Source organism: Drosophila tropicalis, unplaced genomic scaffold, assembly GCF_018151085.1.
Source record: "Drosophila tropicalis isolate 14030-0801.00 unplaced genomic scaffold, ASM1815108v1 contig_859, whole genome shotgun sequence".
NCBI classification, from domain to species: domain Eukaryota; kingdom Metazoa; phylum Arthropoda; class Insecta; order Diptera; family Drosophilidae; genus Drosophila; species Drosophila tropicalis.
In genome coordinates this window covers 12,477,224-12,495,570 of record NW_027173353.1, presented here as the reverse complement: position 1 = coordinate 12,495,570, position 18,347 = coordinate 12,477,224, and the positions used below count along the sequence as shown (strand labels likewise).

The following is an 18,347-nucleotide window of genomic DNA, read 5'->3' as shown; positions in this document are numbered from 1 at the left end:
AATTTTTGGTAGAAAACTTTTCCGACTTCTCTGGAGATACAGAAAGAGGGAGAGAGGCCGATGGATTCACCAATTCATTTATTTCTTTGGCTGCAAATTGAATTTTACGGTGCCATTGCTCTCGATTGAGTTGACTGCGCGGTCGCTGAGAAATGGGAACAGGAACAGGTTGATATTTTAATGTGATCTGAGCCTTGCTACGTGTCGGGATGAGGATGGGGCATGGGGCTGAGTACCATGAACATGGAGATGGAGACGACTGCATGCAGTTCGCCCGCCACATTCCCCGTCCCCGCATCAAATCTAAACTCATCTGCATAACTTTGATAACAGACACAGACGAACAGAAAGATAGGCCGAGACAGAGTCTGAGGCAAAGACAGAGGCAGAGACAGAGACAGAAACAGAGGCAAGTGCGTTGGACCAGCTGGACAGACGCGACTGGACACAAATCGAACATCATCCTCATTCCCGACCGCGCACTGTCTCTCGAATGATAAACGCACATCCACCAGTCCACCACAGTCCACCTTAGCTCCAGCTTCAGTTTCTCTACGCTTCGAACTGGCTCCGGGTTTGACTTCGCGGCTGCGGCTTCGACTGCGGTCAGAAGAAACAGGAAACAACATTGTACGTTTTCTTCAGTGTACCCAGTGTGCATGATTAGAGCTGGAGAAGCTGGCCAATTCGACGTCACGAATTTAAGCTCATTTGCGGATTGGTTCAAATGCGAATCGAAGGGTATCGGACAGTCGAGCAACCCCCGGACATCTTTCTCGTTTTTCGTATTTTATTGATTTCTTGTATTCGCGTTTGCATTCGCATTCACCTGTTGTTGTTATTTTGAGTGTGTTTATTTTTGCGACGACGTAAAACAACAACACAACTAGTTTTTCCACGCCGCACACCATCGTCCACGTCCACGTCGACGAGCATATCTCTTACCTGTCCCTCCGCCAGTCCGCCACATGTCCGTCTGTCCGGCGCCGCAATTCGGATTCGACTTTATTTTATCTATGTACTCTAAAACACGTTTTTGCAGCATTTTCTCAATAGACTTGGGACTAGCACTACTGGCACACGCAAGCTCACACACACACACACACACGCACAACAAATTTACATCGTTCAATGTATGCGTAAATGCAACTGCATGCTTTATGCGTGACAAATCCAAATCCAGGCCCAAGTCCATTCTAAGATGCAATTTCATCAGCTGAAGACGCGGCAATATTGGCAAACAGTGTGGAATTGAGGTACATACATATGTACATACATAGCTATAAATCATTGTTTAGGAAGAGCAAAGACCCTCAAAAGATCGGCAACAGCCTTAGGACGGGGCCCCGCCAACCTGTCTTTGTTTGCCCGGCCACTTACATACGATTCCCCATCACAGCCATTCCAACTAACGTTTCTGCACGAGAAACGTGGCGATTATTACGAAACTGAAAAATGTATATCTAAAAACTAACAGGCGATCTGCAGAATTTCATTCAAGTTGTCCGTTTTCCATACTGGGAAATTCAGCAGATAAAATACTAGAAAAGGAAGGTTCTTCTCATACCGAAACCTTCATATATCATCCAAGATTGTTGGGTTTCTTAATGACTTTGTGTAAAGTCTACGTTTTAGTGACTATCTTTTGTTTAATCTTCTCATTCTAGGATAAGGAGTTACATGTTTGACAGACTCATATGATCTGTTATGTCCTTTAGTCGTTTGAGAGTTGAGAAGAAACAAGTGCATGCCACGTGCTCGCCCAATGCTTCGATTTTGACTACGGACGATCATCCTGAGCTGGTCGAGGCTTCACCTTATTAGAACCAATTTCAATATTCAAAGGTGGTGCACAATCAAAATCGGAATCCGAATCGGAATCGGAATCGCAATAGTGGCAAGCCACTAAAAAATGCGTGTGAGATAAGCAAGTTCAGAAAAAGCGATTTATTTTGTTGTTTTGTTTGGCTCGCTGCCTGCTTTCCGCTTGTCCAGTTTTACCAGCTTGGTTGCAAGAACTGGATAAAAACCTGTCATTCTGCCTTGGAGCATAGCATCCCCTCTCGAGTTTAGCTTAATGAGCATGCGTGCGAGTGCCCTGCCACTTGGATATATCTCTGCGCATGTGTGTGTGTGTGTGTAAAAGCTGGTAGATATGGCAGAGGGACAGTGTTTGGGTAGGTCTCAGAATTTTGGATCGCAACATGGATCAAATTCTGATCATACTCCCATGGTCTACTCTTCAAGCAAACTATAATATTAATCTAATTAGAAATCAATGAGAGATGATTAATATGAAATTTCACCCAAATTAGAAGTTATCAAAAATAAAATCTATTATGATGTCCGTGAAGTGACAAATAATGATCAGAGAGGCTTAAATTGCATTAGCTCTTCCTTTCTCAAAGTAAGTTCTGGTCCTATTTTAAGTGCAAGGGTATTGAAACGATGTCTCTCTCAATTTACGAGAATGCCTTTCAATCTACCCACCCTTCTTGGCCAAAGAGCTCTCTAAGCGGTACTCCCGGCCAGTTCCAAAGCGGCTTTGACTTTGCCGCCAGTGTCACTGTCGGACATTGAAGTCTAGCCTAAACTAACTAACCTCCCCTTTGGATGGTTTCGTAGGCAAATTCTCTAAGACGCCGCATCTTTTCTTTGTTGTTGCACTTTCCGCACAGGGGGAAGGCGACGGGGACGTCCCATTCGGGCTGAATATGTTTGCGTCATTGTTTCGCCTTGATTGTCTCTTTGATGTATCCGTATTCGTGGACCTTATTTTGAATAAGCGAAGATGCTGCAACATGTTGCCCAGTCGCAGAATTTATGGCGTTCCACGGTGACACCCTTGAACAAACAATCGACATGCAGCCGATGCTGCTGCTGCTTCCCCACCAACTAACAAAAACAAATAATTTGACAGATGGACTAACATCATTAATGATCTCCCTCCACCTTACCCCATTGTCTCTCTGTCTCTCTTTCTTTGGAGCATCTCATGTGTTGAAAATTTCAGGATGGATCTCATACATCGTAGAGTTAATTTTGGTTATACATTCGAAAAAAAGCAGACGACCGCAACTAAAAAATAAATCAAAGACAAAGGCCCAACAAAAAGGCCCGGGCCCCTCTTCTCCTGGTTCCCGCTCCTGGTTCCACTGGTTACAGTTACTCATGCGAATTGGAATCAGAGTCGAATTCAAGTTGGAATTGTAGTCGTTGATGCAAACGAACGAAAAAAAACCAGTCCTGCCACTGAATGCACGATCAACTCACGAGCCCCGCAATTCCAATTCCAGTTCCCCCCCAAAGCGCAAGCCCATCTCGCGTGGCAAGTGCACCTGTCGCATCCAATGCTTGTGCGCCCAGACTTGCCCCAGCCAGGTGTGAGAGAGAGAGGGAGAGAGAGAGAGATAGTGATCGGCAAGTGGAGAGTGAAGAGCAACGAGCAAAAAGCATTAGTTTCGGAGCCACAATTAGGCAGGGCATAAGAATTCAAGAAATTCGCGAACTGGTTAGATCGGATCAGAATCAGAATCGGATGCTACAACTCACCTCTGTTGGGCTTTGCGATGGGCTGGATGAGGATCTATTCCTATTCCATCATGACGTGTAAGAGTTATACTCCTTTGACTAGGTTAGCTTATGCAACATATGTATGTATGGCTACACATACAAACGCAATCTGTACTTTGGCAGATGCATGTACGTATGTGTGTGTATATTGAATATGTATTTTTATATGGCACTATTGCATATTCACTTTGCTAATGATCTTCGATCTGCTGCTACTCTCACATTTCACTTTTAGTTTCGATGAGAATTGTTCGTTTTCTTTTTTTTTTTTTAGGGGGGCTTAGGACTGCCCCAGGGCAAATCTAAATCTAATCTTTTGGTTTTGGGCCTCAGCCATATCCACACAGACACCACTCACGCACACAACTACATTACGACATACATCATATTATGTGTATGTGCATGTGTCGTCGGTTGGCGAACGACGCTCCACAAACCGATCATTTTCAGAATTTTTGTTTTGTTTTTGGTTTTTGGTTTTTTTTGTTTCTCGTTTTGATAAGTGTTTGACCTCCACGGCCAGTTCAGATTTAGTTTGTGTTCACTATCCCAGTGATAGGGGCATTGTGGAGTGTACAGTGTGCCAGATTTAGATTAAGATACAGATACAGATTCAGATTCGAATTCAGATTCAGATTCACTCAAATGCGAACGGGGTGACACTTGTCGGCGATGACGATGTACTAACAGCCTGCAAGGTGGGTGAGACAAAGTGGGCGTGGGGACTGGGCGTTGGGCGCTGAGCCTTTTAAATACGGAAAACGGTAAGCGGAACTACGGCGAGGAGACGCGATTCAGGCGAAATTATTGGTGAGCCGGTACCCACCACCATTGCGTGGCAATGTTCAATTCTCACTGACTCCAATTCCTCCAGCTCAAGATGTTCGGCTGCGACTGGCGCAGCATCGCTAGTTCCCCCTCCTTCGTGTTTTAGCCGACGAGAGAAGACAAGTGCCCCATGCCCCAGCCTCAGCCGCAGCGTTGAGTCCAACGAAGAGAGCACATCGCGCTCTCTTTGCACATGATTTTAAGAGCAACAGATTGAGAGAAGCAAAGTATCGACCAATGAGCGTTCGACGAGAACAAACTTCTGGATCTGGCCAATAGTAACTCACTGCAATAGTGTGCCCGCCCACATACCCCCAGAGTAGAGCAAACAGATTTGCTTCCGCTTTCACATCAACTTCCACAGAAGAGGTCATGCTTATTTTTATTGTATCGCCATCACTGTTGTTTCCAATTTCATTGGGAAACCCAATGTGGAATTCGAATAGGTAAACTCTGAGACAAAAGGGTGAAGGAGTGCCAGCCCCGTAAAAGCTACCATTATTCTTTAATTTTCAACTGGCTCTTATCTTACATACAATTTAAGGTCCTCGTAGCGCCTCCGTCAACGGAGATTACTGTCATTTATTTCAAGCCGTAACTTCAGCAAGGACCTTTGGCTAACCCAGACACAGTTGCAGAATATTGTTAACTTATAGAACCAGATATAGATTATAGACTTTACATATCTCTCTGCTGAGTTTGATTGTTCAACATGAATTCCTGGATCCCGACGGACGTTTTTCGGGATATAGTTTAAAATATACTGAAAATAGGAAAACAAACAAATTTTGAAAATGTGACTTGAGCGCCAAACTTTCTTTTTACCACAATCAGGTCAACACAAAATACTGGTAGTTGGATAAAAAGTGCCTGGATAAAAATTGGATAAAATAGTGCTAAGGGTGCGAGTAATAGTCCTAAGGGTACGAGTAATAGTGCTAAGGGTGCGAGTAATAGTGCTAAGGGTGCGAGTAATAGTGCTAAGGGTGCGAGTAAACAGTCCTAAGGGTGCGAGTAATAGTGCTAAGGGAGCGAGTAAGCGATAAGCGCCCTCCATTGGTGTAAATTATAATTAGTTCAAAACTGAATTTGTTAAGCGCCATCTATCGTTGTAAAAGCTTATTACTCGCACCCTTAGCACTATTACTCGCACCCTTAGCATTTTTTTTAAATATTTTTTAGAGATGAACTATCGAACCTCAGAGGGTATTTGGGTTAGCAAGTTTACCTCATCTCTAATTGAGGTGGTCAAGGTGAACGGTGCAGGTGCTATTACTATATTATTACCAGATCGGAACTTAAATACTTGATCTTGATCCTTTATAATAATGTATAGCAATTGGACTATTAGGATAATTCTTTGTATGTTATATTTTGTGTTTCTTTTTAGCAACTTTCTTGAACATTAAGATGAATGGAAAATGAATATAAGTACATATATATCATTACATTCTCGTTTTTCTATATCTGTCCTATGTTTCGCTGTGTTCTTGCTGATTGCTCGGTAAGCTGGCATTGCTTGTGTTCTATCTTCATATACTCGTAAATGTCTTGGGGCGTCATTCTAGAGGCTGCCACCCACGAATCCTTCACTTGGAATGAACGCTCAGGATCTAGTTTATGTTTATAGTACTCCAAATAAATTTTATCTAGAACACACTTCCGTATGTCGTTTGAATTGATTGCCCTCTTGCCAATCTTGAAGTTTTTGTGGCTTATGAATTCTCCATAATCCCACCACAATGGACATCCTAGTGCCTCCAAATCCATTATTCGCTTTTCTTCTTTTTTCTCGAAACCAAGAAGAAATGTTATGTATATCTCTTTCAGTGTATCCTCTGAATATGGAACTTTGGCCACTTTCCCGATCAACTCCCAACAAGTTGCCAGAACAAAGCCGCCCTGCTTTTCCACAGATTGAAACATTCTGAAAATAAGTAGAAAGTTATACACAATTGCAAATTCCAATTGTGGCTTGCATGTGATACTTACGTAGGCTTTTTTGCAAACCTCCTCCGACTTCCACAACAGCCCGTTGTCTCGCAAAATATGACTTTTTTTTCTTTTCCGACAGGCTGTGGAAATCAACTTCCGATCCACTGCTGTCTGAATTGTTCATCATGGACTGCTCGTCCATAGGCTCCGGCTCCGGCTCCACCTCCTCCTCCGGACTTGCCGGGGGCTGCACTACAATGGGTGGCGTCTCTGCCGGTGGGTTCATTATTGGCAAATTGGGTCTGCCTTTAGCTGGGTGCTTCATTTCAGTGTGCCGTTCGACATTATAGGGTCTTTTCGAAGAATAGTTGCAAAATTGGCAATTTGGCATTTTCTTTTTATTAATTTAATACGAGCGTCGATAGTTATTCTACAACCGATCAAATATTTGCTAAATTATTATCAAAATTCGATTAAACTACATAAAAGCCAAAATTAGCTTTTTTTGAAATGGCGTCGCACTATTCTCAACAAACGAAGGTAAAAAGAGTTTACAATATTTTCTTGATTTTATAAAACAAATATAATTCAGAATACATTCAGAGTAAAATAATTTGATGCCAGAGCAGCCAAACAACGCGCCAAACAAATATAATTCAGAATACATTCAGAGTAAAATAATTTGATGCCAGAGCAGCCAAACAACGCGCCAAATAAAATAGCTTTTAGCGATTAAATCGATTAAGTATCGATTAAGTGGGTGTCGATAAAAAAAAGCACCGTTAGGAAAAATATAACGAAATTGGCGGCAAATTGGCGAGGCGGCAAAATGGATAAGTACACAGTAACCTGCCAAAATTTGAAATATAACCTTAATTCTTTCCCAGGTGTGGGGAATATGAATTCTGCGACTGAGGAGAAGTTCCTGGAACGCCTGCAGGAACGGCTCAATATGATGAAGAAGAGGGCGTTTTTCTATCCGAAGACCCTCAATGGGATGCGGGAGGATTCTGTGTACGCCCTAAATATAGACGAGTTCTGGCATCACACGAAGCCATATGATGGGAGTAAAATCGAAATTCAAATAAAAGGGAGATAAAAGTCGGGCTTTTTGAAAGTGATAAAAGTGAATGCAACTTTGAAATTGAATGTATCTTCCAATGGAATTCCTACTTTGAAGAGGATTCCGGTATGGAAAATAGAAGCCGGAATTGCGGAATTCGATGTATATATGGAGAAATTTAAAAATAATAAGCCGAATAGAATAATTGAAAATTTCAATTCGATGGAAGTGTTAATGAATGAGCCTTTCTTCATAAGCATCGACGAACTTTTCTTGCCCCCCCGGGAGGTCTAAAAGAGGACGAAAATTTTCTTACAATATTATTTATATTATATATATACATACATATGTATGTTTTAATTACAGATTGCAATTAAACCCGGACAGGGTATTGAGGAAGCCGGAAACTCTACTAAAAATTTCAGGAGCGGGGATGTGGGCAAAATTTTTAACTATGATGACGGGCATATACAGTAAAGTGATGTGAGAATCTGGAAAATTTTTATGCAGTGAATTATTTCAAGAGGGAAGCCAAATCCTGGGTATATGCCAATGCGGGATTGGACAAGATAGAGGGGTAAGTGAATCTTTCATATCCAGGGACGGTCCAGGGGAGTTAGTCCTAATCTTATCCTCACCTTCAGGATTCTCCGTACAGGCCAACCAAATCGGCAGTCATCAGAGGTCAGGCCGCATATTTTCGGGGCCTGGCCAAGTTTTTTATTTCCCCCATGATTGTGAAGACCACCGCATATTCCACCTCGTGACCACCGCATATTCCGCCTTCAGGAGAAAATTATAAATTAAAATAGAAGAGGGAGGTCCGTCCTGAACACTAGTTTAACCTGAAATTTTCACAGAAGCCGGCGCGGGATAAATACCCTAAACTATCCTTTGGGAGTCGTAAGGTGAATCTGTTCCCCACGTGATCACCCAATACGCTCCCCGCAAGACCGATTTATTTTAAAATTGTCATCCCCCCGTCTATTTTTATCGTCCTCGTTTTTATATACATATATATTATATACTCATACAGAGCTAATTTATTGCCGAAATCATACATAACTATTTATTTATTCATATAACCTTATCCTAATTATTTATACATTTATTTATTCAATTATTCATTTACTTTACAATTACAATTTGCTCAATTAATTATTTATTTAATTTATTTGTTTTCATTTAATCGCTCGAATGAGCCTCGTTTTTTTTGTTTACCAATATCGAGTCTCAATATTATTAATATCGTTTGTTCTTTTTTTATTATAATTAATCTTATTCTTGTAAAACGTGCCGCCGCTGCATCTCTTGTCGTAACGTATTAGTCCCTCTAAAACAGAGGTAGGCACCCATAGCCCGTGCGGGCACTTTTCTTCGGCATATGATCGTTTTACCATCTGTGTGCATGCCGAAGTCAACACGAAGTGCACTTGAGAGCGTAAAAACAGAATTAGTCTGTTCCAGCATTTCAACGCGAGCGCATCTACATATGTCGCGTTGTTGAATAACTGCACATGAAAAAATTAATTTGGGGGTTATTTTCTCATTTATTTTCTTGCAGCAGATCATCGATTGTGCTAGTTTGAGCGATTGAGTCAAATTTTATCCACTTTTCATTTTTCGCAGTGTAAAATACACACATACACTGACAGTTTGCGCTGGCTCTCTTTGTGCCTACCCCTGCTCTAAAACTCCAATAGGTGAAATCTGCACGTAGTCCTTAGGTCAGAGCCAGGCACTCATATCCCCCGGGGGACGAACACGTTCGGCTCGTCGTATGCGTGTAACCGAACGGCTGCCGAAGTCCTCACACAAAAAAATCAAGATGGATTTAGTTTTGCTCAGCATTTCGACGCAGCCCTGACCTAAGGCAGGGCCCGGCACAAAGAGAGCGCTAGAAAAATGTAGTTGTATGTGTGCACTTGCTTGTCTGCGTGTGTTGCTTTACACTGCGCAAAATGAAAGTTGACAAAATTTTGTCTCAAATCAAGAAAACGAGTACAGCAGCTAAACTGATGCAAGAGAAAGATAGAAAAACAAAGTAGCGATCAATTTTTTTATGTGTCATCTCTCAACAAAGCGATCTGCTTGCGTCGAAATGCTGAGGAAAACTAAATCCACCCTCATGCTCTTGATTTTTTTGTGTGAGGACTTCGGCAGCCGTTCGGTTACACGCATACGACGAGCCGAACGTGTTCGTCCCCCGGGGGATATGAGTGCCTGGCTCTGCCTTAGGTCATCCATTTTGATAAATGCTGCAGATTTGGAGTATCGTCCGCAGATGCACATTTTACTGGCCGCCTTGGATTGTAGGAATTCGAGATGAAGAAATAACAGAGAGTCCCTGGCAGATTTGGTGGCGCAAAATGTCTCATTAATTAGCAATCTGTTTTAAATGTTGTAAATAAATGAAATCGATGCAAGTTTCATGCCTTATTTTACCTCGTTTATCTATTTTCCAGAAAGTCTCTCCAAACGAGGGCAAAGAATTATCCTCCATTGTCTCTTGTCAGCAAAAATAGGAAAGATCTGAAATTTCTTAGAATAAATACAAGAGAAAACTTATCAAAATGTAAAATCTTCTTTCTTACAAAAAATTTGACAAAATTGCTAAAATTTCAAGAAGAAGAGCTTATGGTTGTTGGTTTTGTTTTGATTCCTTTTCATTGGGTTATTGCATTTCTGCTTTGTTCTCCTTATTCAATTGAGATGCGAAAAAGTGTGGAAATTGAACTTCCAATTGAGTTGGGAGGAATTTCGATTTACTAAAATTTATTTAGGGGTAAAATCGAAATTCAAATAAAAGGGAGATAAAAGTCGGGCTTTTTGAAATTGATGAACTGTGAAATAAAAGGAAAATAAGAATAAAAACTCAATAACCAAGAAAATGGCAAGCTTAAGATTTAATGTTTCTCATTCAGAAATTGCGGTTCTGAGGAGAATTCCGTATCCAAAAATTGAGGAAATTGAGGACTTCAAGAATTTCAGCAGTATTCTGAAAAATTCAAGGAAAATGTGGAGGAAAGGATACTGGAGAATTTCAATTCGCTTGGCGAATTTATGGACAAGGCTTATTTTATAAGCCATTGGGTGCCTAATTTCATAATATTCTATCTTATTATATAAAGGCATTTCTAGCTAGAAATAAAACTGCAAATTAAAGTCTGAACATGTGTTGCGTTAATATTCTTATTATGTTTAATTAAAAAGTTAAAATCTAATTTAATGTATATAATATATATTAATGTCGTGCCGTGAGTGCTCACGTAGAAATTGTCTATGTGGCAACGTTGTTGAAATCGATAGCCTATCTGGCCAGAACTAGCGGAACATCACTAATTACCTATTGGCAGCACTGTTGACGTGTTCAAATAGAAACAAAACATTATCCAAGTCTTCCGGAATGGCAATTTCATCAGCAGTTAAGGGGGTTTCTACCTTGGTGGGCCGAAAAGGCGCTTTTTAGTAAGAATTTTTTTTTTTGAAAAAGGGCGAGAGGGGGGGAATTTTCCAATGGCATCCCCATTTCGTCCTTATGAAAGTCCTACCGTTCGCAAATGAAGTCTGAATCCAAAAATGAAAATTTTTTTCTTAATCTAGACACTTTTCCGCAGCGCTGGTAGTAGAATTGGGAAAAAAGATGAAAAATTATAAAGTTATGAGCTTTTTTAAAAAAAAAATTTAAAATTTGCCTATTTTTCGTTACTAATTAATTTTTAAAATTAACAATTTTTAATATTTTTCGCCAATTCTACTACCAGCGATGAACAATATCCTAAAGAACATGTGTAAAATTTCATAGCGATTGGTTAATTTTTGCGCCCTGTAGGACTTCCATGAGTTCCAAATAAATAGTTTTGGGAAAAATGCGTTTGAATATTTGTGCTGCGGCCCAATGCGCTTGACACCGCTTCACTTAACGGCCGATAACTAGCCGAAAATGCAAAAAAAAAAAAAAAATCGAATTTTTTTATAACACAAGGTAGAAACCCCCCTTAAGGGCGATAATGCCTTTGAATTTATCATAGGCAATGGTACTGCTCTTAGTTGTAATAGCCCAGAACTCAATCAACGATCTCACGTAATTTCTGCTTTATTTCCATAAACAGCTTTGGGATGTAGACATCGCGCAATATTCTTCGCGATGGCAGCTGTTAGCGTGGATCAAGAGTTTCAGCGAAATACCGAAACCCCTTGTTCTCAACTACACAATATGGGCGAAGATCTGATGCTATATAGAATGTAAGCGCACTGTCCAGTGGTATTACTAGCTTTATCCCATGTTTTTATTTGAAGTGATGGGAAAATAATGGTCTAGTTATGGCTATATATCGGCAACATCGATATTTTCGATGTCAATAAAAACATCGATGTATCGATATTAGATCGATGTTTTTCCCAGCACTAGTTGAAACGAGAGAGCTGGACCCGTGAACAGAAAAAGATGTATCTATAAGATAAAATCGGATAAACATTGCGTTTAAATAATTGTTAAATTGACTGCAACTGCAGTTTTAGGTGCATATGCATCGATACATGTTAAATACTCAAGTACTAAGCGCAAGCGAAGAGTGCGAGTGAAATGTTAGTATATTCTATTGATTTTTCAAAACCCGAATCAAAATCTGTGTGTGGGTGTTGAAGTGTGGATACATATGAGCGGACTGATATTGGGATTGGTTGGATTGGATTTTTTGATGCAGATGCAGATGCTGATGCAGATGCAGGTGCATGAGTGCATGTGAAGATAAAGAAGTAGGTAAAATATCCTGTCAATCCGTGTGGTTCGGGGAAACTGGTGTGTATGTATTTGTGTATGTGTATGTGTTTGTGTTGGTCGTGCATCAAAATCGAAGTAAAAATGTCACAAAGTGTGTATCTCATGGATACATATCCAAATGTACACACACACACACACACATATTATGTGTTTTTCCCAACTCGAACATGTGTGAGAAGGTTTGACGAAGATGTGCGAATGCTTTTTGAACTATTACAATTATCTTTATTTACAATATTATATCATGTAATAAAAGGATAATAAAAGAAATACCTGCAGGGTTTTTGACCCCTTGAACGATAGCGCATTTCAGTTAAAGATGATCATAAAAGATTTTCATATGTATACATGTTTTGAAATACTTTGGACATAACATCTCCAACATCCATTTCAGAAACACTATCAACCCATCTATTCTCTCTGCATACGAATCCGCAGCACCATGCCGTCGAGCAAACATTTTAATGTTTACGGTTACCTGTTTGTCTACCTGGCACTGGTCGTTTTCAGTGGGGCATTCGCATCTTCGTCGTTGAATACGGGGATGGGGATTGGATCGAACTCAAATGAAAATGAAGACGAATATCTAACGCAGCGAGGTGAGTGGGTGTCTTGCACATTGTATTCATGGATATATTTAAAGTTTTGAGGGGCGGTGGGGGATCCGAATATTTGCTCCCATTAGGAAGACATTTTTCAAAGTGATTCGATTTATTAGCCCTGGTGGAGAACAAAAATAAACCTAGTGTTACGAAAAAGCTTTATGACACATACCAAATTTAATTTTAGAAAATATATTGGAAAAATCTTATCATGGCCTGATTCGTGAAAATGAGACTCTTGTGGAGATAACGCCGCTAATAAAAGTGGACGAAGAGAAGATATGCAACTTCCGCATCCTGAAAAAGCCGTACCATGAAATACCATTCCAGGTGAGTGTCCTGATGTCTGTAGGTAGTTACCCATCACAATAACTGTATCGTAACTGCCTTTGTATTTTCAGATCGAACTAGTAAATAACTTGGGCATTTTAAGAGCACGCCGTACGCTGAATTGTGAGAAGCGAAAGAGTTATCACTTCGAGATCGTGGCCATATATTGTGACGGAACGCCATCGAACACAGCGAATGTTCACATTACCGTCATTGACATCAATGAATATGCACCCACGTTCCTAGAACCATCTTACGTCACTGAAGTCGACGAAGGTCGTCTTTATAACGAGATTATACGTGTCGAAGCCTCGGACAAGGACTGTACTCCATTGTTTGGGGACGTCTGCAAATATGAAATACTCAACAATGATGAGCCCTTCGCCATTGACAACGAAGGGTCGATCAAGAACACTGAACCACTTTCACACAAGGCATCCCATAATCACATTCTGTCCGTTGTGGCCTATGATTGTGCTATGAAAGAGTCGTCACCCATAATGGTCAGCATCAAAGTTCGCCGCGTGTGCGAGGCAAAGTTTTTGGGAATCCCTGAACGCATTGATTACACAGTAAGTGTAGTTGTAGCTTGTAATCACTGTCACCGTTTCAACTGTTTGCCCTTTCACCCTTGAATATTATTAATTTGCTTTGCATGTAGTCCGGCAGTACCGACAGTCTGCAGCTGTTCCCAAATGCTCGGCTGGATCTGTGCGATATCTCCTGTAGCAATGAAGAGTTGACCATACACGCTTCCATAGCTCTGAAGGTAAGCTGTTGATGGACTTGCCAATTGGCCAACATTTTAAAAATACGTCCCCACAGACCAAGCATATCTCCTTCGGATGCGACCGCGACATATCCAATTGCTCTCGAAGTTTGGCCATGAAAGATCTGTTGCCTCAGGGAGCAGAGTGGACCAAGGAGTTGAACTTCGATGAAGGAGCTGAGCCGATATTCCACTTTGACGGATCGGCCGGTGTCGTTGTACCAGATTCCTTTATTGGACATTACGACTTCTCTGTCCGGCCATTTGGCATCATGACAATTTTCCGCCACAGCGGTCAAAGCTCCACCAATAAGCATATAAAGGAGCATATCATGTGCAGTGCCGATGACCATAAGATGAACCGTCACCACATGGCCCTGTTCGTGCGTAACTGCCGGTTAATCCTTTTGCTGCGCAAAAACTTTAACGAGGGGGATCTGAATATATTTAGTCCTGCTGAGTGGCGCTGGAAAATACCCCAAGTTTGCGACAACGAGTGGCATCACTATGTCCTTAACGTTGACCAATCGGCCAAGGTCGAGCTTTTCATTGACGGTGTGCGCTTTGAGAATTCTGTTGAGGATCGCCACAGCAATCCAGAGGTAATTGATGATTGGCCCCTTCACGCTGCTCACGGCGTCAACACAACAATGGCTGTTGGTGCCTGCTATCAGAGCTCAGAAAATCGTTTAAAACATGGCTTCAATGGTGACATATCCGAGGTCAAGGTCTCTCTTAATGGTGTGCTTTCGTCTGAGGACATCAGGTGTGGCACCAGTTGCGCTGAACACTTGCTGGAACCTAGTCAGAGCGAGCAATCTGATTCATCTGACACTCAAATCCAGGCCAATGCTCAAATGAATGAAATCTACATTGAGGCTCAGGGAAAGCACAAAATTGAACAGCTGATGCGCAAGGTTCAATACATCAATGTCAAGCAAAGGCCAACCATTGGAAGACGCAATATTGAAGTTCGTACCACCATGTTATGCACAAACCAGAGCGCCATTCGCTTACCAACGATCGAGACTTACATTATGGTTAATGAGCCCATAGTCCCGGTCAACTTTGGGGCCGATTCGGAGGAAAAGTCGGTGGACACTTCTGCTATGTATAAGGTGGATAAGGTGGAATCGCACCAACAACCAGATAGAGCTGATCAGGATCTTCAACCTGAGACCAACAAGATTACGATAACAGGTACGTGTTGGGGACATTTCATAAACTAAAGAAAGTATTGACAATCAAGTCTGAAGTTTTATTAATTGGAGCAAAACTTACAGCCTGAATAAGGATGTAAAGACAGAGAGATACAGAGAAATGTTGTTTCAGAGGTACAAAAAGTACTTTGAAATTTTGAAATATAGCAAAAAATATTTCGTAATAAGTAATTAGAATGAAACACATCTAAGCGTTGGGCAAAAGTAAGTCATCTTGCCGACTTTGCAGTACCATGCACCGAGTAAAATAATCATCTTAAAATTCGAAATTAACTTACGACCAACTTAGGGGCCCAATATGCCAAATTTGATTTATTTAGTGAATAAAAGAAAAAAATTGCGGGTGGCAATCGGGGGAGGCAAAAACAAACAAATACGGACACCAAAGTCGGTATCTCTAGCTTGTTGTTGTACATCCTACAGGAGTCTACATACCAAATTTGATGACTCCAGCTCTTATAGTCTCCGAGATCTAGGTGTTCATACGGGTCATCAGGGTCGGAAAATCTTCCTTTTGCCTGTAGATGGTGTAAAAACTAACAAATGCTTTTGCAAATAATTTCCAGGAACATCAAACAAATTGGTCTCGTATCAAGAAATCAAGCTAGGTGTTCATATCTTGGACAAGGTCCACGTTGTAATGTCCACGAAAAACAATCAGAAAGTGGCTGCCAAGGAATATCTCGATTCGTGTAGCGTAGTTGTTTTTCCCTCGCTGAATCCGGATCATGAGGAAATTCAAATTGACGGAGATGAATCGCTCTCCTCTACAATGGACATAAAGACAAACATTAATAAGGATGGCGTCGAAATGATTGGCACAGATTCAATTCGCAACTATCTCAATGTGTTCCGTGCCCTAGTATACAGCAATAAGAAACCGGCCTATTACTTAAACCGCGTCTTCAAGCTATCTTGTGCCCAGCTCAATTCTCAATTCAAGAGTGTGGAGTACACGCTAACGTTGACAGTTCTGCATCCAAAGCAAACCTTGCCCAATACAACCAATGCGCCAGCATCGTCATCCTCACTGTTGGGCAATGGAAACGACAATGCCGCAGGCCTTTACCACGGTCGTTCATCGGCCGATGGCGGCGAACAGGCTTCAGGTAGGTATCCGTGCCCGTTTTAGTGGAACTTATGAAACACATGTTTTGAGAATGGTTTTATTCAAATATTCAATTTCAGACACTAAGGTTTTCTCCTACTCGTTATTACACACTAATGAAGTGCAGGAGCCAAAGTCGCATGTGCATTCAATTGTGCATAAAGGTTAGTCCAATTGCCCGAAAGTAACTGAAAAATGTCCGATTGGCTATTAACTGTGTGCCTCTTATCAATTTCAGCGGAGGCCGCGCATCCCACAATGCTGATAATTCTTATTTGCGTTTTCTTGGTCGTTCTGCTTTGCGGTGTTTCGATTGCACGAATAAAAAATAACCAAAAGTACACGGATCGACATCAGCCGTGTCCCAAGGTACAAGCTCGGTCAAGTAATTTTAGAAAGTTAGCTTATTCCTCTCCTATAGATTGCAGATGAAGGGTTGATATGGGATGATTCGGCATTAACCATCACCATAAATCCGATGCAGACAGACGCTGCCTCTGAAGATAGCTCCGACTCTGAGAATTCGGACTCGGAGGACGAAGAAGGTAAGAGGATAATTTGGATCTAAAGAAGAGCGTCAAAAACTCAACTCCTGTCTGTTGCTTTTTGTCCGTTCAATTGCAGTCATGAAGGATGGATTTGCCCACATCAATCAGCTCGAGTGGGACAACACCAACATGTTTTCAACGGTAAATTAAACGAGGGTGTGTTTTGAATTTATCTATCAAGTTGAAAAATTAAAGATATGTAAATGTGCTTTTAAAATATAAACTACAAGATCAACTACATACTTCGATAGTAACCCCCAAATAGCCAGCAGTTAATTCCGTGCAAACGTGCATCCATTTGGAATTGTCCATATACATATATCTATATCTACAATTAATGTGCGTGCAGTAGCATTTAATGGATGCACGCTAGTGACGAGAAGTACATATGTATGTACCATGTAATCTTATTGCAGACACAAATTTAAACTAAGGCATAGTACAATTACTTACACTTATGTATACACCACACCTATATTACTCCCTATCTCCAACATTGGCAGAGCCAGTGTGAAGGCCATAGACCTACGAGCATAGCACATAAGAACCAATGCTAAGTACACGCGTATAGCATTTCCTCCGTTTGTAGCGCATGAAAGAAGGTACTCCATTCGATTCCTCTTGAAATCTTTTGATTAGATCTATTTATTGTCCATTTGTTAAGTTGAACATCCCTTCATTGATCGTTGAGTTGAGTTTTGCATTAGTTCCGCACACATTCCATCGGGTTCGATGCCCGAAATTAATAATGTGAAAAGGATCTATTGGAAATGTTTTGACGTCTATAATAAGATACATACATAGTAGGCAACAGCAGATCACCAGAATGGGTGAAAACAGCAGGTTTCCGTTCCTTCGACTCTCATTCGAACTGTTTTGGGCCCGAGTACCTATGCAAGTGATAGCACATATCCTTTTTCAATGGTTAGACTAAACTAGCAATAAACCTGACACAAGATCAATGCTATCCAACCACTGGCGGCCTGGTCGAAACGATAGTTCAAGAGATTGTCCCCCTTTCCCCCCATAGCCGCAGCCACGAAAGCTATACTCCACTTCCCCGCCACTCTCCATATCAATTAGATATCACTAATATATATACCGTCCGTCTTCATGCACTCTTCATTTACGTTTCGCATCTCGCATCTCGATAGGATTAAATACTTGTAGGATACCCTGTGCCACCGCAGCACTATGATGCGAATCCGAAACAGAATCCGAGAATTGTATTCCTCGCAATGAAATAATCCTTGTCAAATCCTCGTGAATTCGAGCGCTTACATTTCGTCCATACATACACACACATACACACACACACACACGTACACACAAACACTTAAACAGAAAGATACATACTTACACCTACAATTAGCTATATTGTATTGTACCCCCAAAACCTGTATAGAGACAAACCCGAAAATTATTGTTTTGTCTGACCCGGGGCCGGGGCAAGTATTATTCTGAAAGTTACGAAATACGTATATACATATGTACCACACATATTCACATAAGACCGAGCATGCAATAAATGAAATCATGAAGAAATAAATGCTTCTATATATTGACAAAACGCTATTGTTATGTATAA

General features: G+C 41.1%; 2 protein-coding genes across 3 annotated transcripts in view; one reads left to right on the top strand and one right to left on the bottom strand.

The window, feature by feature from the left end:
- The window catches only part of Sox102F (transcription factor Sox102F), a 41,941-nt gene extending 37,519 nt beyond the window's left edge, over positions 1-4,422 (bottom strand). The window contains exon 1 of the mRNA XM_068298144.1: positions 3,553-4,422. The gene's annotated coding sequence lies outside the window, so the exon portion shown is untranslated. The remainder of the gene's footprint in view (positions 1-3,552) is intronic.
- Positions 4,423-11,807: 7,385 nt separating this feature from the next.
- Positions 11,808-18,329, top strand: Cals (calsyntenin-1). Of its 2 annotated transcripts, none has more exons than XM_068298140.1 (11): positions 11,808-11,986; positions 12,577-12,781; positions 12,972-13,114; positions 13,186-13,686; positions 13,776-13,883; positions 13,940-15,083; positions 15,670-16,212; positions 16,292-16,375; positions 16,450-16,580; positions 16,633-16,756; positions 16,836-18,329. In XM_068298140.1, the coding sequence occupies exons 2-11, from the start codon at positions 12,625-12,627 to the stop codon at positions 16,907-16,909; spliced, it is 3,009 nt and encodes a 1,002-aa protein (XP_068154241.1). In that variant the 5' UTR covers positions 11,808-11,986; positions 12,577-12,624; the 3' UTR covers positions 16,910-18,329. The 2 variants fall into 2 exon arrangements, with proteins under 2 accessions (XP_068154241.1, XP_068154240.1); XM_068298139.1 differs by lacking the exon at positions 11,808-11,986 and adding an exon at positions 12,012-12,157.
- Positions 18,330-18,347: the final 18 nt, after the last annotated feature.